The sequence below is a fragment of the Anguilla rostrata genome, chromosome 1 (genome assembly GCF_018555375.3).
Source record: "Anguilla rostrata isolate EN2019 chromosome 1, ASM1855537v3, whole genome shotgun sequence".
In the NCBI taxonomy this organism is placed as follows: Eukaryota; Metazoa; Chordata; class Actinopteri; order Anguilliformes; family Anguillidae; genus Anguilla; species Anguilla rostrata.
The window spans coordinates 56,121,765-56,144,128 of record NC_057933.1 but is presented as its reverse complement, the minus strand read 5'-3'; the positions used below and the strand labels follow the sequence as shown (position 1 = coordinate 56,144,128).

The 22,364-nt window shown below is 41.4% G+C and overlaps 1 protein-coding gene across 1 annotated transcript in view; it reads left to right on the top strand.

Annotated features, from left to right (window-relative positions):
• The first annotated feature begins 17,966 nt into the window (after positions 1-17,966).
• Positions 17,967-22,364, top strand: part of slc4a7 (solute carrier family 4 member 7) — an 82,477-nt gene continuing 78,079 nt past the window's right edge. Inside the window, exon 1 of the mRNA XM_064343492.1 lies at positions 17,967-18,144. Within this exon, the coding sequence (XP_064199562.1) occupies positions 18,100-18,144 (45 nt within the window). The 5' untranslated portion in view covers positions 17,967-18,099. The remainder of the gene's footprint in view (positions 18,145-22,364) is intronic.

Sequence of the window (22,364 nt, the reverse complement as noted above, 5' to 3'; positions counted from 1 at the left end):
GTCAGTGAAAATATTTTACTGTGACACCTGAACTATGGAAGGAACTCTGTACATTTATGACAACACTTCCTCAACAATTCAGACAGAGAGGAGGACCACACAAATATATATTTAGGATCTCCTAATTTAGTTACATTGTCAACGGACTGACTTTTCAGAAACAGTGCCAATGGTGTTGATGGGGACTGAAGTACCAAGTAACAACTCTGATTACCTAATACACAGGGGTCAACTCAGGCTACCTTTTTTCTGTTGGAGGCAGAAGAGCGGGAGACAAAGTATCATCATATTTCATTTTGGTCCTTAATTTTGAAAAAGAATTTAAAGCAAGAATGACCTTTTTCATCTTGTGTGTTTGAGTGTTGCCCTGTGTGTTTGAGCATTGCCCTGTGTGTTTGAGCGATGCCCTGTGTGTTTGAGCGATGCCCTGTGTGTTTGAGCGATGCCCTGTGTGTTTGAGCGATGCCCTGTGTGTTTGAGCGATGCCCTGTGTGTTTGAGCGATGCCCTGTGTGTTTGAGTGATGCCCTGTGTGTTTGAGCGATGCCCTGTGTGTTTGAGCGATGCCCTGTGTGTTTGAGCGATGCCCTGTGTGTTTGAGCGATGCCCTGTGTGTTTGAGCGATGCCCTGTGTGTTTGAGTGTTGCCCTGTGTGTTTGAGTGATGCCCTGTGTGTTGAGGTGCCCTGTGTAGCGATGCCCTGTGTGTTTGAGTGATGCCCTGTGTGTTTGAGTGTTGCCCTGTGTGTTTGAGCGATGCCCTGTGTGTTTGAGTGATGCCCTGTGTGTCTGAGTGTTGCCCTGTGTGTTTGAGCGATGCCGTGGCTTTTAGCTCAGTCTCGTCACAGGCTCCATCTCTCACTACAGCATTGCTCTGGAACACTTTTGTGCTATATGAACATCCGCATTGCTCTGCTCCGTGTGCCAGCCTCGGAGGGTCTTGGAGTGCTTCCATTTCTGAGGCTCCTCTCCTCCTCTTCGTTTTCTCCCATTTGAATTCATTTAAATACCGCAGCACATTTGGCGCTTTATTTTTAGTTAAGTGTGCTGTCACGCTCCTTGACTGAAACCTAAGTGTCTGACTAACTCCAATTAACACCTGCTAATGATGTAGAGTTCTGGTGCTCTGCCGGGCGTCAGACGCCCCAACTTCTGCATAAATGTAACTAATTAATCCTCCCAGGAAGGCTGCCAGAAATTGAATCTAAGGTTCAGGAGGGGGGAGGGAAGGGGGGGGGGGAGCAAAGTGAAGGCGTAGTCTGTTTGTTTGCTGTTTGTGTGAGTGGGTTGGGGTTCAAAGCTCCTGAGAGGGGTAGGGGTAGGGGTCAGGGTTTATTGTGTAAACAATTTTAACTCAACGACATCTGAAGCTGCAATCGCGCCTGCTGTCTGGCAGCACAATCCGGCTGTCTCTGAGTCACATGACTGATGATTTACTTCCTGTGTTCCACCATAAACCCCAAGTCAGTTTCCAGCAGGTGGCCTGACTTTACAGAGCATATCTATCTATCTATCTATCTATCTATCTACCTATCTATCTGTCTGTCTGTCTGTCTGTCCATCATTGTATCTTATCTGTATGTCGATGTCTGTCTTTCTGTGTGTATTGTTTCTATCAATGTCTTTATTGACATCAACTTATTTATCTGCTGTGTCTATTTCATTATCTGTTTGGCAGACAGCTTCAAGCAGGGAAACTGCAAGCAAACAAATTGAAACAAGTTAAATTCTCATGAATATGAATATTAATTTAATATTTATATATAAAATATTGTCAGTCAGGCAATGAGACAATCCAAGCTCCTTCACGTATGACTTGTGGAAAAAGGTTCATCGGTGACATATATACGTGTGAGTTAAAAGAAAGGACACGACTGATCTTGCGACAGTGAGCCTGATGTTTGTGGGAATCAGGCCTTACTAAACAGGCGAGGATTGAACACTTGCACATCTCACCTCTCATTAAAGCCGCACGGCTCCCGTTATCACTGAATCATGCTCGATGCATCTTTGATTAAGGCTCATATGCACAGGCTGTGACGTCTTATGGAACAGCCTTTTTTCCAAATGGTATCGGCCGACATTTTTCCATCATTTTGCTCTTTATGCAGAAAACATCTGTATGATGCAGAGAGACGTTGGCTTCCATGACCAGTCGACACCTTCGTCTTTCTGAAAGTGGAAATGATTCTTTATTCTGTGCCGTGGCATTAGAAGTGAAGTGTCTCTGCTAACATTCAAACCTGCAACCAAGAGACACCCAGGACTCCTGATGGCCTCTCTAGGCCTCTCTATATATGGCCTGTGTGTATTGGCCTCTATGCTGTTAGTGATGTTCATTGTGTCACTATGTTGAACAGAATTTAAGCTGGATGAAATGTTGCGTATTTGAACTTCCCCTTTTGTTAAGCCTTGATACTTTGGTGACTGCTATAACTGCACAGTAGGGGTCAATTGTCCTTCTGGGCTAGGTGCTGTAGGATTCCACCAAATAACTAGTGCAGTGATTAGAACACTTTTCTGCGGGGACTTATCTTAGGTGAGAAATTAATCCAAGGTTCTTTTTTTTCTGTGGTTGCTAGGGTTTCCACATCACCTTCTGAAAAGTAATGGGGATTTCTCCTGTGTCCTGGGCAAATGCTAAATTTAGCTCTCCAGCTATCAGATTATCCTGCTTTTAAATTTGAAAAATAAATCCCTGACTTGATATCGCAGTTAAGGTGTGGGGAATGTTCTGATTGTCTCCGGCCTGCAACCCATGAATATGTTGAAGAGCAATGTTAAAATTAATATAAATATGTTAATGACCCATTTTATTTTCTACTCTCGCCTGAGGACAGTGCAGCAATAAGAACTGGCAATTACAAATGTGTAGAAGAATCAAGGCAAAAATGTGATGGGCTCATGAGGGAGTCAAGACTTAGCCTCAATCCTGTGAGGATCCAATGAAAGGGACATCCCTTTTCACTGAGGTCAGTGGCTGCCCATGTACAGGGTAACCTCTCTGGTATTACTGCTCTATGTTCAAGCGATGGATCTATATATGGGAGAAAACTGGGGACTGTTTTAAGCAGATCTCTGGAAACAACAACAGGTCAATAGACCTGGTGCTTTCAGCAGCCACTCATGCACAAACAACTAATCAATATACACAGCTGCAGCACGCTCGTAGAACGGTGTAAACCATGTCAGAGTTGTACAATCGGCAAGACCAGATACATTTTTACTCCCGTTGCTTTGTTTTTTGTGCCAAATCCGAATGGAATCACAGCCTTTAACTGCAGAGTGAGCTGGGAACGCAGCCATGTACCACAGAGAGAGCACAGGCCTTCGAATCGTACGACAGAGCAATTTCAGGGGGAAAACATGGAGGCTGCCTCCCCCGGCTGTTTCCTCACCTTCAATAAGAAGACTCCTCCTTCTGTTCCAGGTGAGCCGGTCGCCCTGGGGGCCGTCCGAAGCATTAGTCTCAGTGTCATCGGCATCTCCTTTAAGAGTAGCTCAAGGGCAGCGATATGGAAGCAGGCAGGGGTGTTGTGTCGTCTGCCCAATGTGTCTTTACATATAAATATTTCTCAGAGTGGGTCACAGGAAGGCTAATTCCATTGTGGGGGAGCATGGTGTGTGTGTGTGTGTGTATGTGTGTGTGGGCTGTGGGCTGTGGGACTCAGGGGGTGATAGTTGGTGGGATTGTATTTCCTTTGGGCTGAACATGTCAACTGGTGTGTATTGCCTGACACCTTGGTTGCACCCAGATATGCAGTTGTGAAAAGGCGTTTCTGAAGAGATGTCCCTGAAAATATATGCCAGTAAACTGTAAATGTATGAAAGCAGCATTCTGTTAGACAAAAGCGACTAATTTTGTTATTAGAATAATTACGTAAAAAATAAATATTTTTTATTTCTGGTAGTGCTGTAATCGTGATACAGTTTATCTGATTCGTGTTCATGAAAAGATATTTGTAAGGTATAGAAACCACTATTCTGAAATTTAATACATTAGCAGCACAGTTCTCAGTTTTTCTGAAATATTTGCATATGTAATACAGGAAAATAAATAAAAGAAATGTAGGCAAGAGAAGACAGAAATAAAGAAAAAATATAGTTACGTAAAATCACAAAGGTGAAGGCACTGAGGTTAACTAGTTTTGAGCTTAGACTATGTCCTCAGAAGTAGTCATGTGTGTCATGCACACACACCTTGGGCCAGGTAATTCTGTAGAATCTGTGGTGTTAACATCCTGCTGCCTGGCTGACATTTCTCAGCGCTTTTGTTAACCCAGAACACCCCCCACCCCCCACAGATGGTCTGCACTTGTCTGTCTTAAGGTATGAGAGACTACAGCTGTCTCCTCTTGAAGCGACAACACCTTCCCACACACATACACACATGCCACCAAGCATGCACGCGTACACACACCACACATTTGTATGCACAACTAAACACACACACAAACAAGTACAGGCCACACACACACTTTAACAACTAGAAAGTAGCAGGAGCCAGAACAAAAATAAAGAAACAAACCAGAAGGAGTGTGTACCTAGTGTGTGTAATCTGCTTTTAACAACACATACTCATACATAAAAATAACTCTTAAAATATTTTTGGTATTTTTAGCTACACATGCACACATAAAACATATATAATATCTTATTTTTAAGCAACTGCCAATCATGTGAAACATATTAGCATATGTGTGCATTCACACGGGTGAATGTGCATCCACAAATAAAATTCTCTTGATATTCTCTGTAGCATATGCAGTGCAATTAAAAAAGTAAGTGGTTTTTAAATGTTATCTTAAAAAAAGGATCGGACAAAATGTGTTTTTTGGCTCATATTTAAAAAAACTTTTTTTTTTTTATCTTACTCTGGATGGATGTACACACCTAATACATAAGTTGATGGCCAACCATAATGCTTTCCCCTGAATTCACATTATTGTAGACAGCCTTTTCAAGAAAGCATGGCATACCTCAAGGGCTAAGCAGCTGTGGCACTGCTGTGCATTCCTGCTACTTAGGACCACGGAAGGGAAGGTATCGTATAAAATTGTTATACGGGTAAGAGAAGCATGGCAGTGGGTTGGTGGGATCTTGCTTTCAGGACCTCGGATAGCTCCACCACAACAGGGATTCCAGCTCATCCAGTCAAGAAAGGAACATGCTGGATCTGTCCTCACACAGGCGTTTTCATACACAAGCACAAGCCTTCTGATTTATTGGCCAGGCGTTTGGGGTGGGGGTGGGGGGTTTCCTTCATTCTGGTGCGAATTCTTCCGTCATCCATTGAAAAGGTCTTTCTTGGCCTACCAGGCCCTTCATGATTCCTGAGCTCACCAGCGCTGTCTTTCATCTCAATGATGTTCCAAATAGTGACTGTTTTTTCTTATTTCTCAGCCTCATAATGGCTTCCTTGACTTTCATTGGCACAACTCTGGTCCTCATGTTGACCAATGCTGATAGCAGACTCTAAAGGCAATCAACAGGCTAGAATCAAAAATAGACACTGAAAACCCACTTATACCTGCACTAAGGAAGCAATTGAACACACCTGACTGATCAGAAACAGTTGTAAAACCATTTGTCCTAAACATTATGATGCCCTGAAATGGGAGGATTATATAAAAAGTGCTGTAATTTCTACATGGTGAAACCAAAAAGAAAAAAAGCTGAGAATCTTCACATCATCTACATGTGAATTGTTTGATTACAAATTAAAAATTGTGGAATACAGAGCCAAATAGAAAAAAAATTCTGTCTTTGTCCCAAACATTATGGAGCTCACTGTGCATGCATTCATATTCCTCCACATATATCCTCATGAGACACACAAACAAACATTCTCAAATACTGGCAAGCATCTCCACACAGACACTTTACATATGCATATTATTCTAAATATATTTTTGCATGGTAACTGTATTTGTGTTTATAATCACAAAGTAATAATTATTGTAATGGTAATAAATAGCTTTAATGATAGGGTGGTATCAGTGCTCACCTTTCATATTAGTCTTTAGAAATTTCCATGTTTTTTAAATCAGTGAACATACGGAAAAAAAACTAAATTTCTGAAGCGGAAACAAAGAACTAATACATGATAACACCATATACAGTAAAATTGGATTTAAAAATACTGAAAATTTTATAAAATGCTGAAATTGATTTCCAGACGCCAAAAGCCAACCACTTTTCAACAAAAACCCTTCCTCTTTCAAAAGTTCCTCTTTGCAATGTCTGAATCTTTATCTCACAGACATTGCAAGATAAAAAATAAAAACATTGTTTTGAAACATGGTTCTCTTATATCTGACCCAAAATGGATGATTATCTATTTGTTTTCATAAAAGCTAAATGATTTGGCATTCCAACCAGTTGTGGTTTCATTAATTTTTGACTTTTATAGTTTCATTTAAAAATACTCATGTTGATTTATCTTAACAACAAATTATGTTTAATGTTTTACAAAATCAGCTTTTTTGGTTTGTGATTTGAAAAGAAATATGCAACATGAATGCTTCCGATCAACGGTTGAGAAAGACTTAATTTAGGGATTGTGAAAGGTGTGAGCTTGTTCTGTAGAGCTCAGCTCAGTCTCTTTGACGATGCGTGAGCTGCGGCACTCGTTGTGCTGGGGTAAAGAGGAGGGAACGATCCTGAAAGCATTGTCATGAGTCAGTACATTATGTTATTGTCTGATGAACATTGCAGACATCATGATCCAAATGTTATAGCTCTTACATGTCTACATATTGTCTAGTCATTTAGCTGAACATATATGCAAGCATTACTTCACGGGAACCACAAGTGTCTCCTTCAGGAATTTATCATGCATTCCTTCAGTAACAAAAGCAGATCCTTCAGCACATTGACACACTGACCCCCGGTCAATAATGGCCTGTAACAATTCATGCACTTGAAAGAATAACTTGTGTGATTATTTTGTTCTTTATTTGATTCGATGCAGAGACAGACTTTCTCTGAACAAGCTGGAATCTACACAGGGAAGGGAGGACGTGTCAGCTGAGGCCTGGTACTCCACTGGCTTTGGCATCCCCTGCAGATTAACCACCGCCAACCCTAACCTACCTGCCAAACTCCTCTTGCATCTTGGCATTGCCTGACTTCTCTTTCTGAGCATCACCATCTTCTCTCTTCTGAAATCAGTCATGTGCGGGAGGATTCAGGCAATAGGATGAGTGTAGATTTTTTTGATCACTTAGTATCACCCTGCATATTCGTTGTTACACGCTTGCTCTCAGAGCAGGAAACCCAGCTTACTGTGTGCGTGTGATGTCTGTGTGAACAGTAGTGCATTTACATGGTGCTGTTGTGTGCAGAGTGTCAGTAGTTTATATGTGTTGGCGTTGTCTGTGTGTGGGGACTTGAGGTAACCCGAGTTTCGCACTCACAGGGACCAAAGGTGAGAATTCCAATCTGACACAGTCAAGGGGTGCAAAGAATGCAAGTGAAAAACCGCACTATCAGTTTCTTGCATCTACACTCACTTACTGTCCATCTATCCTCATGTTGTGAATCACAGAGAGACGCTAATAGAAAGAGTCTCAGAGAGATACAGGGAGTCACGGAAACAGAGTCACCTAAAGAGGCCGAGTCACAGAGTGCGATAGATGGTGACAGAGAGAGGCATAAAAAGAGACAGAGAGACGTACGCAGAGGAGTCAGATTCGGGCTCTCTCTCTCCACAGGCACCGCAGAAACAAGGTACATTTTAGGAGCCAACAGTGCAGGACCCCGCCAGCTCCAGCTCACCCGCCCCATGGATTACACCTATTTTCTTAAGTGTGAAAGGTGATAAGACCGCAGCTTGATAGCTGCTCGCTGCTCGGCAGATATTTTGCCGGGGCACGGTGAAGTGATTTGCGTCTCTTTGGCAGTGGCGGCGCGGGAGGTACCCGAAGCAGCTTTGTTCCACGCGAAACTTGCGCCCAATCGGTACACGGCCCCGCCGCTGCCGGCTGCCACCCTCCTCGCTGCTGGTTTGAGCGCGGCGATCGTGCCGCTTGTTCCGTGCTCTAATGGGCTCCCCGCCACTCAGTGACAAGTTACAATTAAGAGGTGATACTTTGATCTGCCACCTCTCCCTGCGATATTTTCAACCTTCGGCATGACTTGCCTTTTGAGAGAGCTCTATTTCGAGGCGATGTGTGGGAAGGTGAGGATGCATGCGTGCCTGCTTGCGGAAATGCGTGCGTGTATGCGTGCATGTGCACACATCTGTGTGTGCATTTGTATGCTTTTCTTCTGCTGAATTCTCATTGGTTGATACATCTCTGTACTGATCATCAAAGGTCGGAGGATGCACTGTGCATTAGTTCTGGTAGGGTGGCAGTTTGAAATGTTGGTAATGTGCTGAAACAGTTATACTAGCAACAGCGGTAGGGAGGTTTTTCTCATGAAATCATAGGCTCTAACAGTGGCAAAATCTATCAGTTCTGCACATTAGTCAGTCACTGACAGATATCCGTTCAGTTGTCTTTCAGAAGATACTACACACCACCTCCTGGCCATTTTTGAGAACTACACCTTATTATTAAGTGCCACAATGGCAGCAGAGTATGACCCAGCACACTCAGTATTGGCAGATCGTGTTTAGACAACCACCAGTGACACTTATGCACAGATGTTGCTTAAAATTTGTAGCAAGTTTTTATTAAAAAGAAATTTAAAAAAACTATGCAGAGCCTGTGTGTTACCATACTGGATTGGTCGAACAAAATACAGCTCATGCATCGCTCACTGTACTAAAGTTCCCTCTAAGTGTCCATACATTTACACCAGGCCCCACCCTGCAGTTTTTAGTGACAACTATATATCTTTCACTAGTAGATAATTATGTAACTTTCGCCTTTGAAGAGTGGGCAATGCTGTTCTCAGTCTATTCAATTCACCTTGACCTTGGATTTCCTTTTGGATAATGCAATAGGTAGAGCTGTGAAATATAAATATATAAATATTTAAAATATGATATCTGTGTAATTGCACCTTCTTTTGTTACTATACACATCGTTGTTTGTCAGGTTAATATTACACCGAATAATTATTAATGGGCCTCCGTGGCTTCTTGGTGATACCTCATTTTGTATTCCTGAGAATAACACTAATGCTGTCCAATAATTACTGTAGCTCTGGATAAGTGTGCCTGCCAAATGACTGCAATGCAGTGTAATGTAAGGAACTGTACTAATGTAAGGCCCAGGGCACATATTATGAGTCACCACATATAATAGCACCAGTACGCGTTACTTATTCGTGATTTAGATGAGCGGAGTCACCGGAACAGTTTGTTCACTTCTTTTACAGGAGGTCATAAAGGACCACCTTGCTCTCAAACTATCACATCTTCAAACCCAAAAAATACTGGGAAATGGAACTAGGTGCAGCGGGACTAGTCTCCGACAACCGCTGAGAGCCACTGATTAGCATGAGTGTGCTGGAGACTTATATCACAGGAACATGTGCTCCTGCTGGGAGCAGTGTCAGATCTGCGAACGTGAAAGTCAACAAACCGTAGTGCTTCATTTATTTCCTCTTTGGCTCACAGGCATCACATCAACAAAAATAAAAATCTTTGAATTCCTCCTTTGAAAACACATTTTGTTTATATTTTGCATTCATTATTTTTTTTTTATTTATCATTTTTGATTTAAACTTTGATCAAGACTGGTGACAAAGACCAAGACCCTAGACAAAATATCTTTCTCTACAGCCTTGTGGAAGAATACGAGGCTAAATATTGCTCACCAGGATCGTACTCTGTCGGCCAGCATAGTTCAGTTTTAATATGTCTGACACGTTAATACAGTCTTTTAGATAAGCAATCCTCTGTTTTGGGTTAAATCGATTTAAAAACAGATTTAAACTGTGTATTCAGATTAAAGCTGGCAGTTGGCATATTATGATGGACCGCGGCCGGCATTTAAATATAGGAGTGCCATACACCACCATCATACTTACTGCCAAAAGGCTGCTGGCTGGCAGAATTGAAAAGCAAATTGAGAAAGTAAGCTATTTTCCCTGGCACGACGGTGGATCGAAACGAATCCAGGCGCAGCCATCCGCGGCGCTAATAACTGCAGGCAGGGGGATTGCAATGCAGGAGCTCCTCGAAGCTCAGGACGCGGGAGCGCTCACGGATTTGCCTAATACTCTGTCTCAGAGGACGAGTCGGTAATGAAACCGTCGCGTAGAGATGGAACCATGCGCCAGTTTCGTATTCTGCCTTATTAAACAACGAAGGCCACAAATCATTTCCTGATAATCAGGGACCTCAATTAATTTAACTCGGCGGATTAAGATTTAGGTGGATTGCTTTTTCTTGGCAAGATTGCGACGGAGGCAAGATCATAAAGTATTATAACTATTCTTCAGTGAAAAGTAATATAAAAACATGTTTGTTTAATGGAGTCTGTGGCGTCGGACGTGCGTAATGGCACTTTCTGTAGCTCGCATGCTGAAGAGTTCCTCGTGCCCCAGCGCGGCAGCAATGTGAGTCTCTTGAGTCCTTAGAGCACCGGGGTCGGGCTGCCTGCGTTCGCGGGAAAGGTGATATATACTGAGATATATTGCAGTTTAGTAACCGGATGAATGCTTTGCATACACATAGATATCCGCGCAGCGATGGTACAATGGGAAAAGAATGAGCTTTTTTATATGGTGGAGTTGAATTACCGCTTGTAGTGAACACTGCAACGTGATCCACATATAGGCTACCTTACATATTTATGGTGTGTGTTAATGTATAGCCGCGTTTCCACCAAAATTACCCGGAACTTTCAGTCCCAGGAACTACGTTACCAGGAACTAAAAGGTTCCTTCAGCCAATGGTTGTCTGCGTTTCCACCGGGGTCTAAAGTACCGCGAAGATTAGGCAAATTAGCCCACTGACGTTGTCGTCGGTCCATCTGTCATATGATTTCTTCTGTAACCCCATATTACCACCGAAGTAGCCTACATTATTTTCTAATAACCGGGACAGCCCGGAGGGGTTTATTCCACTTATATACAACGGGTTACCAACAATGACTATATATGGTTACTTTTGTATTTATTGATTTTCATATATCCTCTCAAACACATTCATTAACAGCAGAAAACATGCACACGTTGTAAACAATTTGCTGTTTTATTACTTTCTCGTCGTCAATTCCATATAGGCTAATCGCAAAATGACAAGAATAGAACGAAAACTCGGACTTGCGTGAAAATGTAAATTAGTAGTGGTACAGCCACCGTTTGCTTTCCTTCGAAGTTACTGCTAGCCGAGCAGCGAAGTGTGCCCTCCAGATGCGAACCATGCACCATAAATGAGTCCATAGTCTTCCTGGTCTTTTCGTGGAATTGAAAAATGGCAGTAAAATTGAGTAAAATTACGGCAGTCTGAAAAAGCTAAAGGGAAGATTACTAGAATTAACCTGTTATTTTACCCGGATAAAAAGTGCGGAAGGTGATTTCCAGTTTGCTTGTACTGTATCACCAATGTTAATTATGCAGAACTACCGCATACCTCATATAACTGTATCAAACGTTTTGAGTCAATTACAACGGGCTAACAAAGAAAATCCGGAAGAAAATATTCAGCAACCGAATTAATCCGTTTGAATGTTTTGGTAGCCTACGTAATATGCTGTCCCAGCACGAATGCTTAGCATTTTATAAAACGAATACTAAACCAAGAAAAGAACAGAAGAGCACACGTTATAATTCCAAGACGTTGACAGGCTATAACCAAAAGTAGGCTACTGCGCCGCATAACATACAAGTTTGATTTGTTATTATGAAAAAAAATTGGTTTGCCGCTGCATATTTTCAAACATGGCGGGTAATGGCGGAAAATAAATACAACACAAATGCTACGAGTACTCGACCAATCAGAAATGTTCAGCGCTGCAAGCTCCACCCAAAAGGTTCCTGTACTTTCGGAAAGTACTACCCCCCGAGCAGGAACGTTTTGGGGGGTAAAACAAAGCCCCCAGAACTAAATTTAGACCCTAGTTCCTGCGGTGGAAACGCACTGAGTTCCTCAAAAGGTTCCTAGTTCCGGGGTATAGTTCCTGCGGTGGAAACGCGGCTTATGTGTGTGTGTCTGTGTCTGTTTGCACTGAAACTGAAAGGACCAGCAAAAACGAACCAGTGATATCTATTTTCAAATGGAAATTTTATTTAAAATTTCCACCATGTAGGCCTTACATAGTAAAATGTTTGGTGTTAAATCAACTAGCAGCTATACATCGGGTTCCTATTTGACTCAGCCTAGACGGTCAGCATCCAAAAAAATTGCATTTAATTTGTAATATCTGTTATGGTGACATTTATTCTGCAGAAGAGTCAATAAAATGTCATTAGAGTAATCTAAAGTAAAAGCGAGGCCCTATATATTTGCCAGTGAACTTATTCATGGTTAAGCGATGGAAGTTCCAACCAAGCACACATCTGTTCAGAGTAAAGGCAGACCAATTAATTCTAGGGACTTATTTCTATTAAAAGATTTGGTAGTAAAGTGCCATTTACCGTTTGGTGATTAGTTGCATTGCAGACATCGTGTTTCTTATAAGGGCCCTTCATGGAAAGACAGAAAGGAATGAGATTAGAGCATACAGAGGTTGGTACAGCAGGATGAGAAGGAGGGGTGTGGAGGAGTGAGGACTGGCACTTCTGTCAGCCCACGCAGTGAAGCCACGTTACCGTGCGACTCTTCTGCCCCCGTGCCACCCAGAGGGCTCCGGCAGTCACCTGGCATTTCCGTTCGCCCGCGGTGGCGTAACGGAGAAGGGTCTGCAGCTGTCTGCCCCGGTGCCCGGGCACACCTGCGCCAGCCCGGAGCTGCCGTCTGCCACCCTTCCGGTTCCGCAGCATTTCACCGGGAGCCCAAGACTCTCCTCCCAGTGAACTCGCATGTCACTGCTGCCCTGCGGAGACGGGGAGATCGCTCCACACTGACAGACCTTGTACGGCCATTGTAACGCTTGCAATGCTAATTCTAATAGAAAATTCAGTTCTAAATGTTAGTTTTTGATCATTTATGTTCACTGAATGGACCTCACAAATCAACAAATGAAGCCAGACAGGTACCCTATATAGGTGATTTAAAATTTCAATCTCAAGTAATATTTATGTATGGCCGTGTCCCTGATACATATTTCATGCACCTGCATCAAAGAAATCTCAGCTCAAATCCCTTACTCTGTTTCAGGGCCTGCAGTCTCATTCTACACCACAAGGGGAAGCATAAGACTAATTAAAAATAAACGATAAAGCCTGGAAAAATCAGGTGACAATTCGAGCAAGAAGCACCCTAGGAACATGATTTTCTTTCTTTTTTTTTGTTATAACAACAAAGTTGCCTATTGATTTTCACCAAATGTAAATTCATTATGTAAATACTAAACTGACATATGTTCTTATAATTTGAACATGATTAAGCAGAACATTTATTTTAAATGTAATGTACTAAATGGACATATGGACACATGGGTGTGTGTGTGTGTGTGTGTGTGTTGGGGGGGGGGGGGGTGCATCTTTCTTCATCTTACCCTACGTTTGGAAATTCAAATCCAAACAGCATCTGTTGATGTGAAAATGTGCAAGTAAATTACAAATTTACTGCATAGTCTATTTTTAATTATGTTTTTACTGCTGGTGTCACAGTATGTGAGTTGCCCTCTGGTTCAGTAAAATGCATTTCACTTCTATGACAACATGTTACTGTGACAATAAATATTATAAATTCATCTGAACTTTAACTGTAGTAATTAATTCTGGGCTTTTCTTGCATTGCTAAACCTAGATAAATTTGCTTTTGTTTTTCTTTGTTCCCAAAGTTATAATGAACCCTTTTAGTGAGCGCATTAAACCAAAGTCCTGATGCATTGTGGCCCAGCAGACATGACCCCATGGCCTATGACACTCCAGCAGGATTAGGAGTGTTACTCCACTTCCATGTACATGTTTCCTGCCATGCCATCTGGCCATCAAATCATGTCCTTGCCTAGTTGGCTAATTCAAGCCTTATTTATTTATCTAAAGGGCTGAGGAATAGTTTCCTCCTTCTGAAAAGTGCAAAGTGCAAAGCTCCTAGGCCATTGTCAAACTGGAAATGGATTTTTAGAATTGAGCAGTTTACGTCTTTCGGAAAGATATGCATCGAATTATACCACTAGAGGGCAGCAGAGGACCAATGACGAGTAAAAGCGTGTTTGGATGGGAGGATCATACGATAAGAATACGGAGTGGAACTTTCCAAGCATGATACGCAATATTAGTCTTCATTCAGAGCTGATAGAGGTATGGTATGCAAACTCAAGAGTGCAGACACGGCTGCAACCATCATTTATTAGACACATCACAGATCTGGAATGGCTACAGTGAAACATCTTGACCCATGCATACTACACAAGAATGCCTTTACAGCTTTTCAGTAGATTAATAGAAAGGGTGTCATCCCATTGAAAGTGAAAAATAACAATAGTGTAATGGTCCCATTAATAACATCCCAAAAATGAATGGAAATGTCCTGGAAACTTGAATATCTTCCCCAAATCCCCCCTTTGAGGACGCTCAATTGAATGGAGAACAAAAGGTAGAGCAGGCAGCATTCAGGGCTGAGAGCTGGACTATGAAGCCCAGTGACATACATAACTCACGATTAATTATAATTACTGCTTATTTACTGAACCAATATATTTAAAGGGTTCAACAGTGCCCCATCTTGGATTTGAACCTGCAAACTATAGACTTCAGGGCCAGTTCCCTGATATATTCCACAAAGCCTGATCATTTAATGTAAATATTAATACAAGGAAAAGCCTTGATGAAGATTGTAAGATGAAAATGACAGGTATTTACAATAATATACACAGACACACACACACACACACACACACACACATATATATACACTCACCGGACACTTTATTAGGTACACCTTGCTAGTACCGGGTTGGTCTTCTGCTGCTGTAGCCCATCTGGTTCAAGGTTCGACATGTTGTGCATTCAGAGATGCTCTTCTGCGTACCTCGGTTGTAACAAGTGGTTATTTGAGTTACTGTTGCCTTTCTATCAGCTTGAACCAGCCTGGCCATTCTCCTCTGACCTCTGCCATCAACAAGGCATTTTCGCCCAGAGAACTGCCGCTCCCTGGTTATTTTCTCTTTTTTGGACCATTCTCTGTAAACCCTAGAGATCGTTGTGTGTGAAAATCCCAGTAGATCAGCAGTTTCTGAAATACTCAAGCCAGCCCGTCTGGCACCAACAACCATGCCACGTTCAAAGTCACTTAAATCACCTTTCTTCCCCATTCTGATGCTTGGTTTGAACTTCAGCAGATCATCTTGACCTTGTCTACATGCCTAAATGCACTGAGTTGCTGCCACGTGATTGGCTGATTAGATATTTGCATTAAAGAGCAGTTGAACAGGTGTACCTAATAAAGTGGCCAGTGAGTATATATATATATATATATATAAAGATGCTATGTATGGACGTTCTGAAAGTGATCAATGATACTCTACAATACAGCAGCAAATAACCTCATCAGGTTTTTGTGTTTTTTGTGTGTCTTATTTCCTGTCTCCAGTGTGTTCATAAGACCTGCCTCTTTGCAGTCCTTCGATGCTTTTTGCAGTAGTCCTCACATACATAACAGGTAGTAGTAAATATGTGCATTCAAATATGTGAATGATTTCGCTGAGACCACTAAAGAGGTTTCAGTGGGGAACCAAAAGTAGGCAAAGCCCTTAAACAAACATAGATCTCACAGAGCACATGAGCCCAAATAAACCTTTCTCATATAATCTTTATTTCTTGTCACTGAGTGTATCTACAGAAAATCCAGTGTAAGTACACTGTTTACTATTTTCCTATGTCCTAAAATGGAATCGCAACAAAACAACAATAAAAATCCCTTTTCTCTGCATGCTGTTTAATGGATATAGCAAACCCAGGATGCAATAGGGATGTTTTACTAAGATGTACAGTCACTGGCTACATTCTAGCTCAGGCTTGATTTAGCTATGTGCAGGGAGTTTCCATGTTTCAGCTTAACTGGCCATTAGTCACTGAACAAACTGATCGATAGCAGGCTGTATTGTCCCTTCCCATAAGCACTCTTCATTTGCTTTACTCTCACCGAGGCCTATGACTAGAGTAATTGAGGTAAAGTGGCCTGCAGTGGAGTGCAGCAGTGCACCGTCTGCAAGCACTGAAAGCCTCAGACTCAGCTCTTCATTTCTCCGCAGGGCTACTGTAATGTGAAGGGCTCTTTTGCTCCTGACTCAAGTATGAGGAAGCAGTGTAGCTAGCCAATCTCACTTGAACAGATTTTATCCCTTATACATGCACTGAATTAGCCATAGTTCAAAGCTTGCCTCTTTCCTTCATCAGTACTGTTAGGCACACTCAGAGTGTTCCAGGCCTTCATGATTGGTTGCTATGTACAAAAATTTCATAACACAGACTTCATCAGAGAAAAAGATTAAATACCTTTCAGGAATTAACTCCCCTTAGACAAATCCTGTTTGAATTTTAAGGAGATTCAAGCCCTCCGTCATACTTTAGAAACAAAAGGCATGAGAAATATTAATACTAATCTGTTCGGATTACAGAAAGCCAACAGACATATCAGGGCTGTGATTTAAATGAAAATAAATCAGCTAATCTCAATAAGCTCCTCAGGAGGACCAAACTGTTTCAGTTACAAGCGACAGCTATGAGCACATAGAATCCCACCACTGCCAGGAACTGCTTAAGTCAAAGTCTAGGGCTGCCTAGCTCAAAAAGGTCAAATTGTATGGAAAACAAAAACACTGTCGCCACAATAAAAGGAAACATGTATACTCCAAGTCCCAGACTAAAGGGGAAATTAGTTATAGTAGGGCTCCATACTGCTGTTGATGCATTCTGCCAATCAAAGGAAAAAAATAAAAAGAAAATATTGTTTAAGTGACCAAGAAAGGGACAATGTAACTATATGAATACTATCAAAATACTCTCCTAAAATATATATTGAAAAAAATGTACTATACACCTCATATGAAAAATGATCTTTTATTGTGGCTCAACCGTTCATTGTTCTGGTCTACATATATTTGAGTTGACTTCATTATTTTCCTCAAAACCGACCATTTCTGCTGTGTAAGAGGTATGAATTTTGACATGGTGTGTCCACTTGCCCAAGTAAATTCAGACTGTCATGGGCATATTCCTCTTGATTCTACGCATTATATATATTATAAAGCCCTGTATTTAATTTGGCCCACCATAAATAAAACTAAATCTAAAGCATGCGTATAATGCATGTGTACGTATGCAAGTCATGTAAACATTGCTTCTTCGAACTATTAAAAATGTGAAGGACATTTAGCATCTAAATATATTAGAAACTAGTCAGTTAAAACAACATATTAAGTGAACAAATTGATTTTTGAATTTGTTTAACAGATTCGACAGTTGCACATTTGGAGTCACGTCCATAAAAATACGTCAAAGCAGGCTATTCACTTACTCAAAAAACCAAATATGAAGTATTTTGCTGGGTTTTTGTTTGTCCATTTAAGCAAAGTGATGGAACTATTTATTTTAAACAACTCGCAGCAATTTTTGTTATATTCAGATAGGCCCATACATTTAGCTACTTAGACCTAACTCACCAGAGTCCACAGGTGTCAAGCTTGCGAGAATTTGTGGGGATGAACTCGTAATCTAAATCTACCCGAAACTATGAAATAAATAGCCTCGTATTACAATAATTACGGATCAAAGCAATCCACAAACGTGTTCCTGAAATTAGCTTTTTTGTCGAATAAAAATTGCGTGTCTTTGTCACAAACTACGCCCACATGGCATATCCACGCCCATTTCGCTGTTTCGCTAAGGCTACTGGTAGATACATGCCGGCTGCTACATAGCTGATAGGACAGAAAAGTGTCAATTTTTAAAAAGGCGGGCACTACTCTGTTTTAATGTATGTAAAATGCCTGTCTGTCGTGTCAGTGCTGGTGACTCGTAAAAGGCAATTCCGTAATATCATATTCAAATTGAATCGGTGAGAGGGACAGAAGAACGGAAAAACTGGGGAAATGGAGGAAGATGGAAGCGAACAGATGAGACCCCTCTTGACAACAGTAAGTTCAGAGGGCTGATATGTAGCTTGCTAGTTAACTATTTTAGTAGCGTTATTCCTTGGTGTTTTTACAGTTCGAAATAGTTGCCGATAACAGTTAGCTAGCCAGCAAACGTTAGCTAGCTATGTGCCTTTAGTCGTCTTTTTTCAGAGAAAGGAAGAAAAAGAGAAGCAACGGGAGGTGGCGGTTCAGTTTATTTTTATGTCTGACTATGTATTATTTGCATTTAGGTTCAGTAATAGCTGGCTAGCTGCATTGGAGCAAATTACTGTTACAATACTAAACAAAGCCGGAGAGCACCACTAGGAAGTAAAGTAATTTCTACAACACGTTTTCTTTTGTTATGGTTGTGAGGACCATGTGTGTGCCAGGAGGTATCATATGTCCCTCTTAACTGTGTGGTACGCGGAGCTGTTATCATTGATGTTGAAATTGTCCTTGTTGCTCAGCAATAAGTCTGGGACAGGCATGCTGTTGGAGTCCCCCTCGTGCGCCTTCCCGAGCTAGCTAACGTTAGCTCGGTAGCTAGATAGATAGCTAAGTCAGTTCGAACTGTTGCACGTATTGAGTATTTTTGTCTTCGTGTTGGCTTCATTATTATGTTGTCACCAGAAATTCACTTTTTTAATCTACTAGTAGATAGCTAACTATTTGCTAGTTTCAAAAAGGTTCAAGTGATAGCCAGCTAACGGCATTGTGCTTTGTCTAAGGGAAGTTTGGTGGCCGATTAAAATAAGGTGTTGGACTGGACTATATTATTATATGGTTGCCAACCACCACGGAAAAAAACCGAAGTTTTCTCAGTTCACGTTTAAAGTATAAATTAATGTATTTATTTCTTTATATGGTTGTATTAATGAAGGATAACAGAATGTTGACTGTCTTGTCAAGCCCCGGCACGAGGTTTCTCGGTGTAACGTTATCGCCGGATGGTGGATCTATCTCAGTCACATGCCTGTGAATATAACATGTTAAAAACTAAAGCTTTTATAGTATTTTGTTTTTAAAATTCAAACAAAGTTTGAATGATGTACAGTTGTACATTTACAGCTGTTCTTATGATGGATTAGATGACTCATATTTTTTGTAGTTCTTTGTTTTGGTAACGTGTGGCTAAAAATTTATTTAATATGGTTAAGATGGAAAATTTGCGAAAAAGTGTCATTAATATACAAATGTATTGCAATTTTGTATATTGTGTGTTGTAATACATATAAATTATGTGCCTTACATTTTGGAGTACTTAATTCAACGTGTGTTGTTGTAAGGGTAGTAACTGGATGCATGCTAGTTCACATTTCTGTTCAGTAAGCTGTATAGTTTTAGTTTTTCAAAGGTTTACACGTGTGGATTAACTTAAATGGCAACGAGAGCAGAAATGATGCCCCTTGGGATTCTGTACAGGTTCAATGTAGAGCAAGCAAAACCACAAACCTGCGAAAACTGGATCTGGTTGGTTTTCATTTTGACACCCATTCGATTTTAATTTGTGAGTATAGACTCTGGCAAAAGTACATAAGCTGCTCCTAATTGCAAGAGGTGATTTCCAAGGCTTTGCACATTAAAACTGAAGGCCTCCCTTTAGACTTTGAAGAACACCAGCCTCTGAGGTAGGCTAGCAGGTGTTCTGTAGGATATTAAAGGCAGCTAATACACACTATCTCCAGGCCTTCATGCACAAAAGAATCTCTTGAGTTTTAAAGATTTAAGCTTGTTGATTAGGGTCTGTAGTCTAAGTGACTTGACTTTGACGTTGAAATCCATCAATGTGGTGTCTGAGTCCACTTAACACAGGTTATGTGCTGTTCTCAACAGCTCAGCATTGCAGCACAGGGCCTTGCATGGTTAAGGTTATGAAAGTCTTGTCAGTGATAAAATAAAAAAACCTTTTAGGTCCATCTCTTGTATTTGAATTGCGTGTTGTCTTCCCTTTCAGGTTAATTCAGCCTCTTTGTTAATAATTTGTAAGAATCCCATCTGTAAATTTAGAGCAGCCTTTCAGAGAAAAGGTTCAGCACCAGCTGGGTGTTGAGAGGAGCCCATGGGGACAGTGTTGTGGGTCTGTCATAGATGAGGCAGCATGTAGTCTCAGTGGTTTTAAAGTGATCAGCTATGTCTGTCTCAAAATGGCCAAGTCATTCTTAAGAGACAGCCAATCTATATTTAAAAAAAAAAAAAAAATAAATAAATATTTGACATTAATTGAAGTGAAGGAAAGTATGTGGGAATTTAATTAATTTAAATTTGGAACTGAGATCAATCAAATTGAAAAAGGAGAATGTTGAAAATTATTTTGGAAGATGAATTTATAGAATTTAAATGAGTAGCAAATTGAATTGTAGTTAAATTACAGGAATTGACCCCTCTGATTAGTGCTGGTACGTTTAGTGTTTTATTACAATTTTATTACAGTGGCATTATGGCATGTATGGCGTCAATATCAAACCTTAGCCAAGCTGGCACAGGAAGCAGAAATGAAGTGTCCTGGACTAATGTTCCAGCCTTTCCTAGAGGGACCGGCGTAATGGGATCAGGCAGTAATATTAAGGAGCAGTGCAGTACAGTGGTTATGAACATTAGAGTCCTGACTGCCAGAGGGTTCTGGGTTTCAAACCCGGGCAATGGGATACAGATGCTGTACCCTTGAACAAAACCTTCTGGCTGACCTCACCCATGCCAAAACCTCCCCTGTAAGGATGTGTAATATGAATCACTCCCTCCCTCTGTATAAGACCCCTGCCCACTGTCTGGATCAGGTGATCCATAAAGATGCTGTACATTAGATTAGCAATGCCAATCTAATGCATAGTGTCTTTTAGCGATGATAATCTATTGCAGGCTATATCAGACAGTGGAACTACACTTAATCCTTGGTGGTGGCACTCTTTCTATGTGACAGCAGTTTTGTTTGAAGTGCGGGCATTTGAGTGTATTACAAACAGATGTGGTATTCATGAAGTTGAGAACTCTCAGATGCTTAAGCAGCAACAATACGGCTACGCATGCGGCTAGAGCTTTTGACAAGGTATGTGCTCAGTTATTTACTTTCCCCCAGAAAATTGTTTCCAGATTTCATTTTCTGTACTCTTCTTTCTCTAGCATGTAAACGTAATGATTCTTGCCGACCAAAATAAAAAATAAGGCTACGAGGTATGCCTCTGACTTGTTGGTTCATATTTAAACACTTGGAGTAATTTTGTAAATGCGTGATGTGTGTATCTGGTATGTTCTCTTGCTTGGTGTTGAGGTACTGGCAACAGCTTATAAGCCTGATTAAAAAGATTAGACATTATTAATTATTAGCTTGCTATATTATATCCCTGTGAGACCATGCTTATGGGGCTCTGTTGGTTTATTTAGCTTTTTATTGAGCTGTGGATGGCTGTACAAAGCTGGAAAACAGGTGGGTAGAACAGGACGTTGGGGACAGGGAGGGGTGTTGATCAGTAGGTAGGCAAATTAAAATCATGTGGCACTCTTGGGGTGGAGGAGGGGCAGGAGGATTTGTGGTGCAAAGAATTTGTGGTAGAAGAGATTATGTTACAGTCCTGGTGGTGTGTGTGTGTGTGTGTGTTCATCTGTCCCCCTGGCACCTGCAGCATTAGCCAGTAAGCAGCGCGGATAGCCCTCACTGCGGCACATACTATTTCTACTATTGTTATGGCTCAGCTCACAGTTTTGAGGCAGGTCTGATGGTTGGTCTGGAAGTCTACTGAAAGGGCTTCTGCCACAGTTGCGTTGAAGTCATCAGGCAGTGTATGCGCGTGTGTGTGTTTCGGTACACGTGTGTGTACGCATGTGCGTGTGTGTGTGTGTACACGAGTGTTTGCAGTGCTTCACAAAGAGAATAATTGCAAATCACTCTTCCGAGAGGCCCGAGTTCAAGGTGAAGAAATCAGGGCTGTTTATCTGATACATTTATTTGTTACCAAGGTCTCTTTTTCTGCATTGTTGCATTGCTCCCTTTTCCCTCTGTTGTCGGTCTGGTTCTGTAAAAGTCTGTGTTTACAGGTAAACCGTAGCTGCGGGTAGTGACGTACCACAGGGACAAGGAATTTGCTACATTTGTTGCCTTCACTTTCGGTAAAGTTGCGTATCAGTGCCCGCATGTGTGTGTGTGTGTGTTTACAGGCAAAACCATCGTGTCACCTCTGGGGATTCTGATTCCTCTGGGGCGATAAGCAGTCAGCAGGCCTGGGGGAAAGTTGAGATGCTTAGAT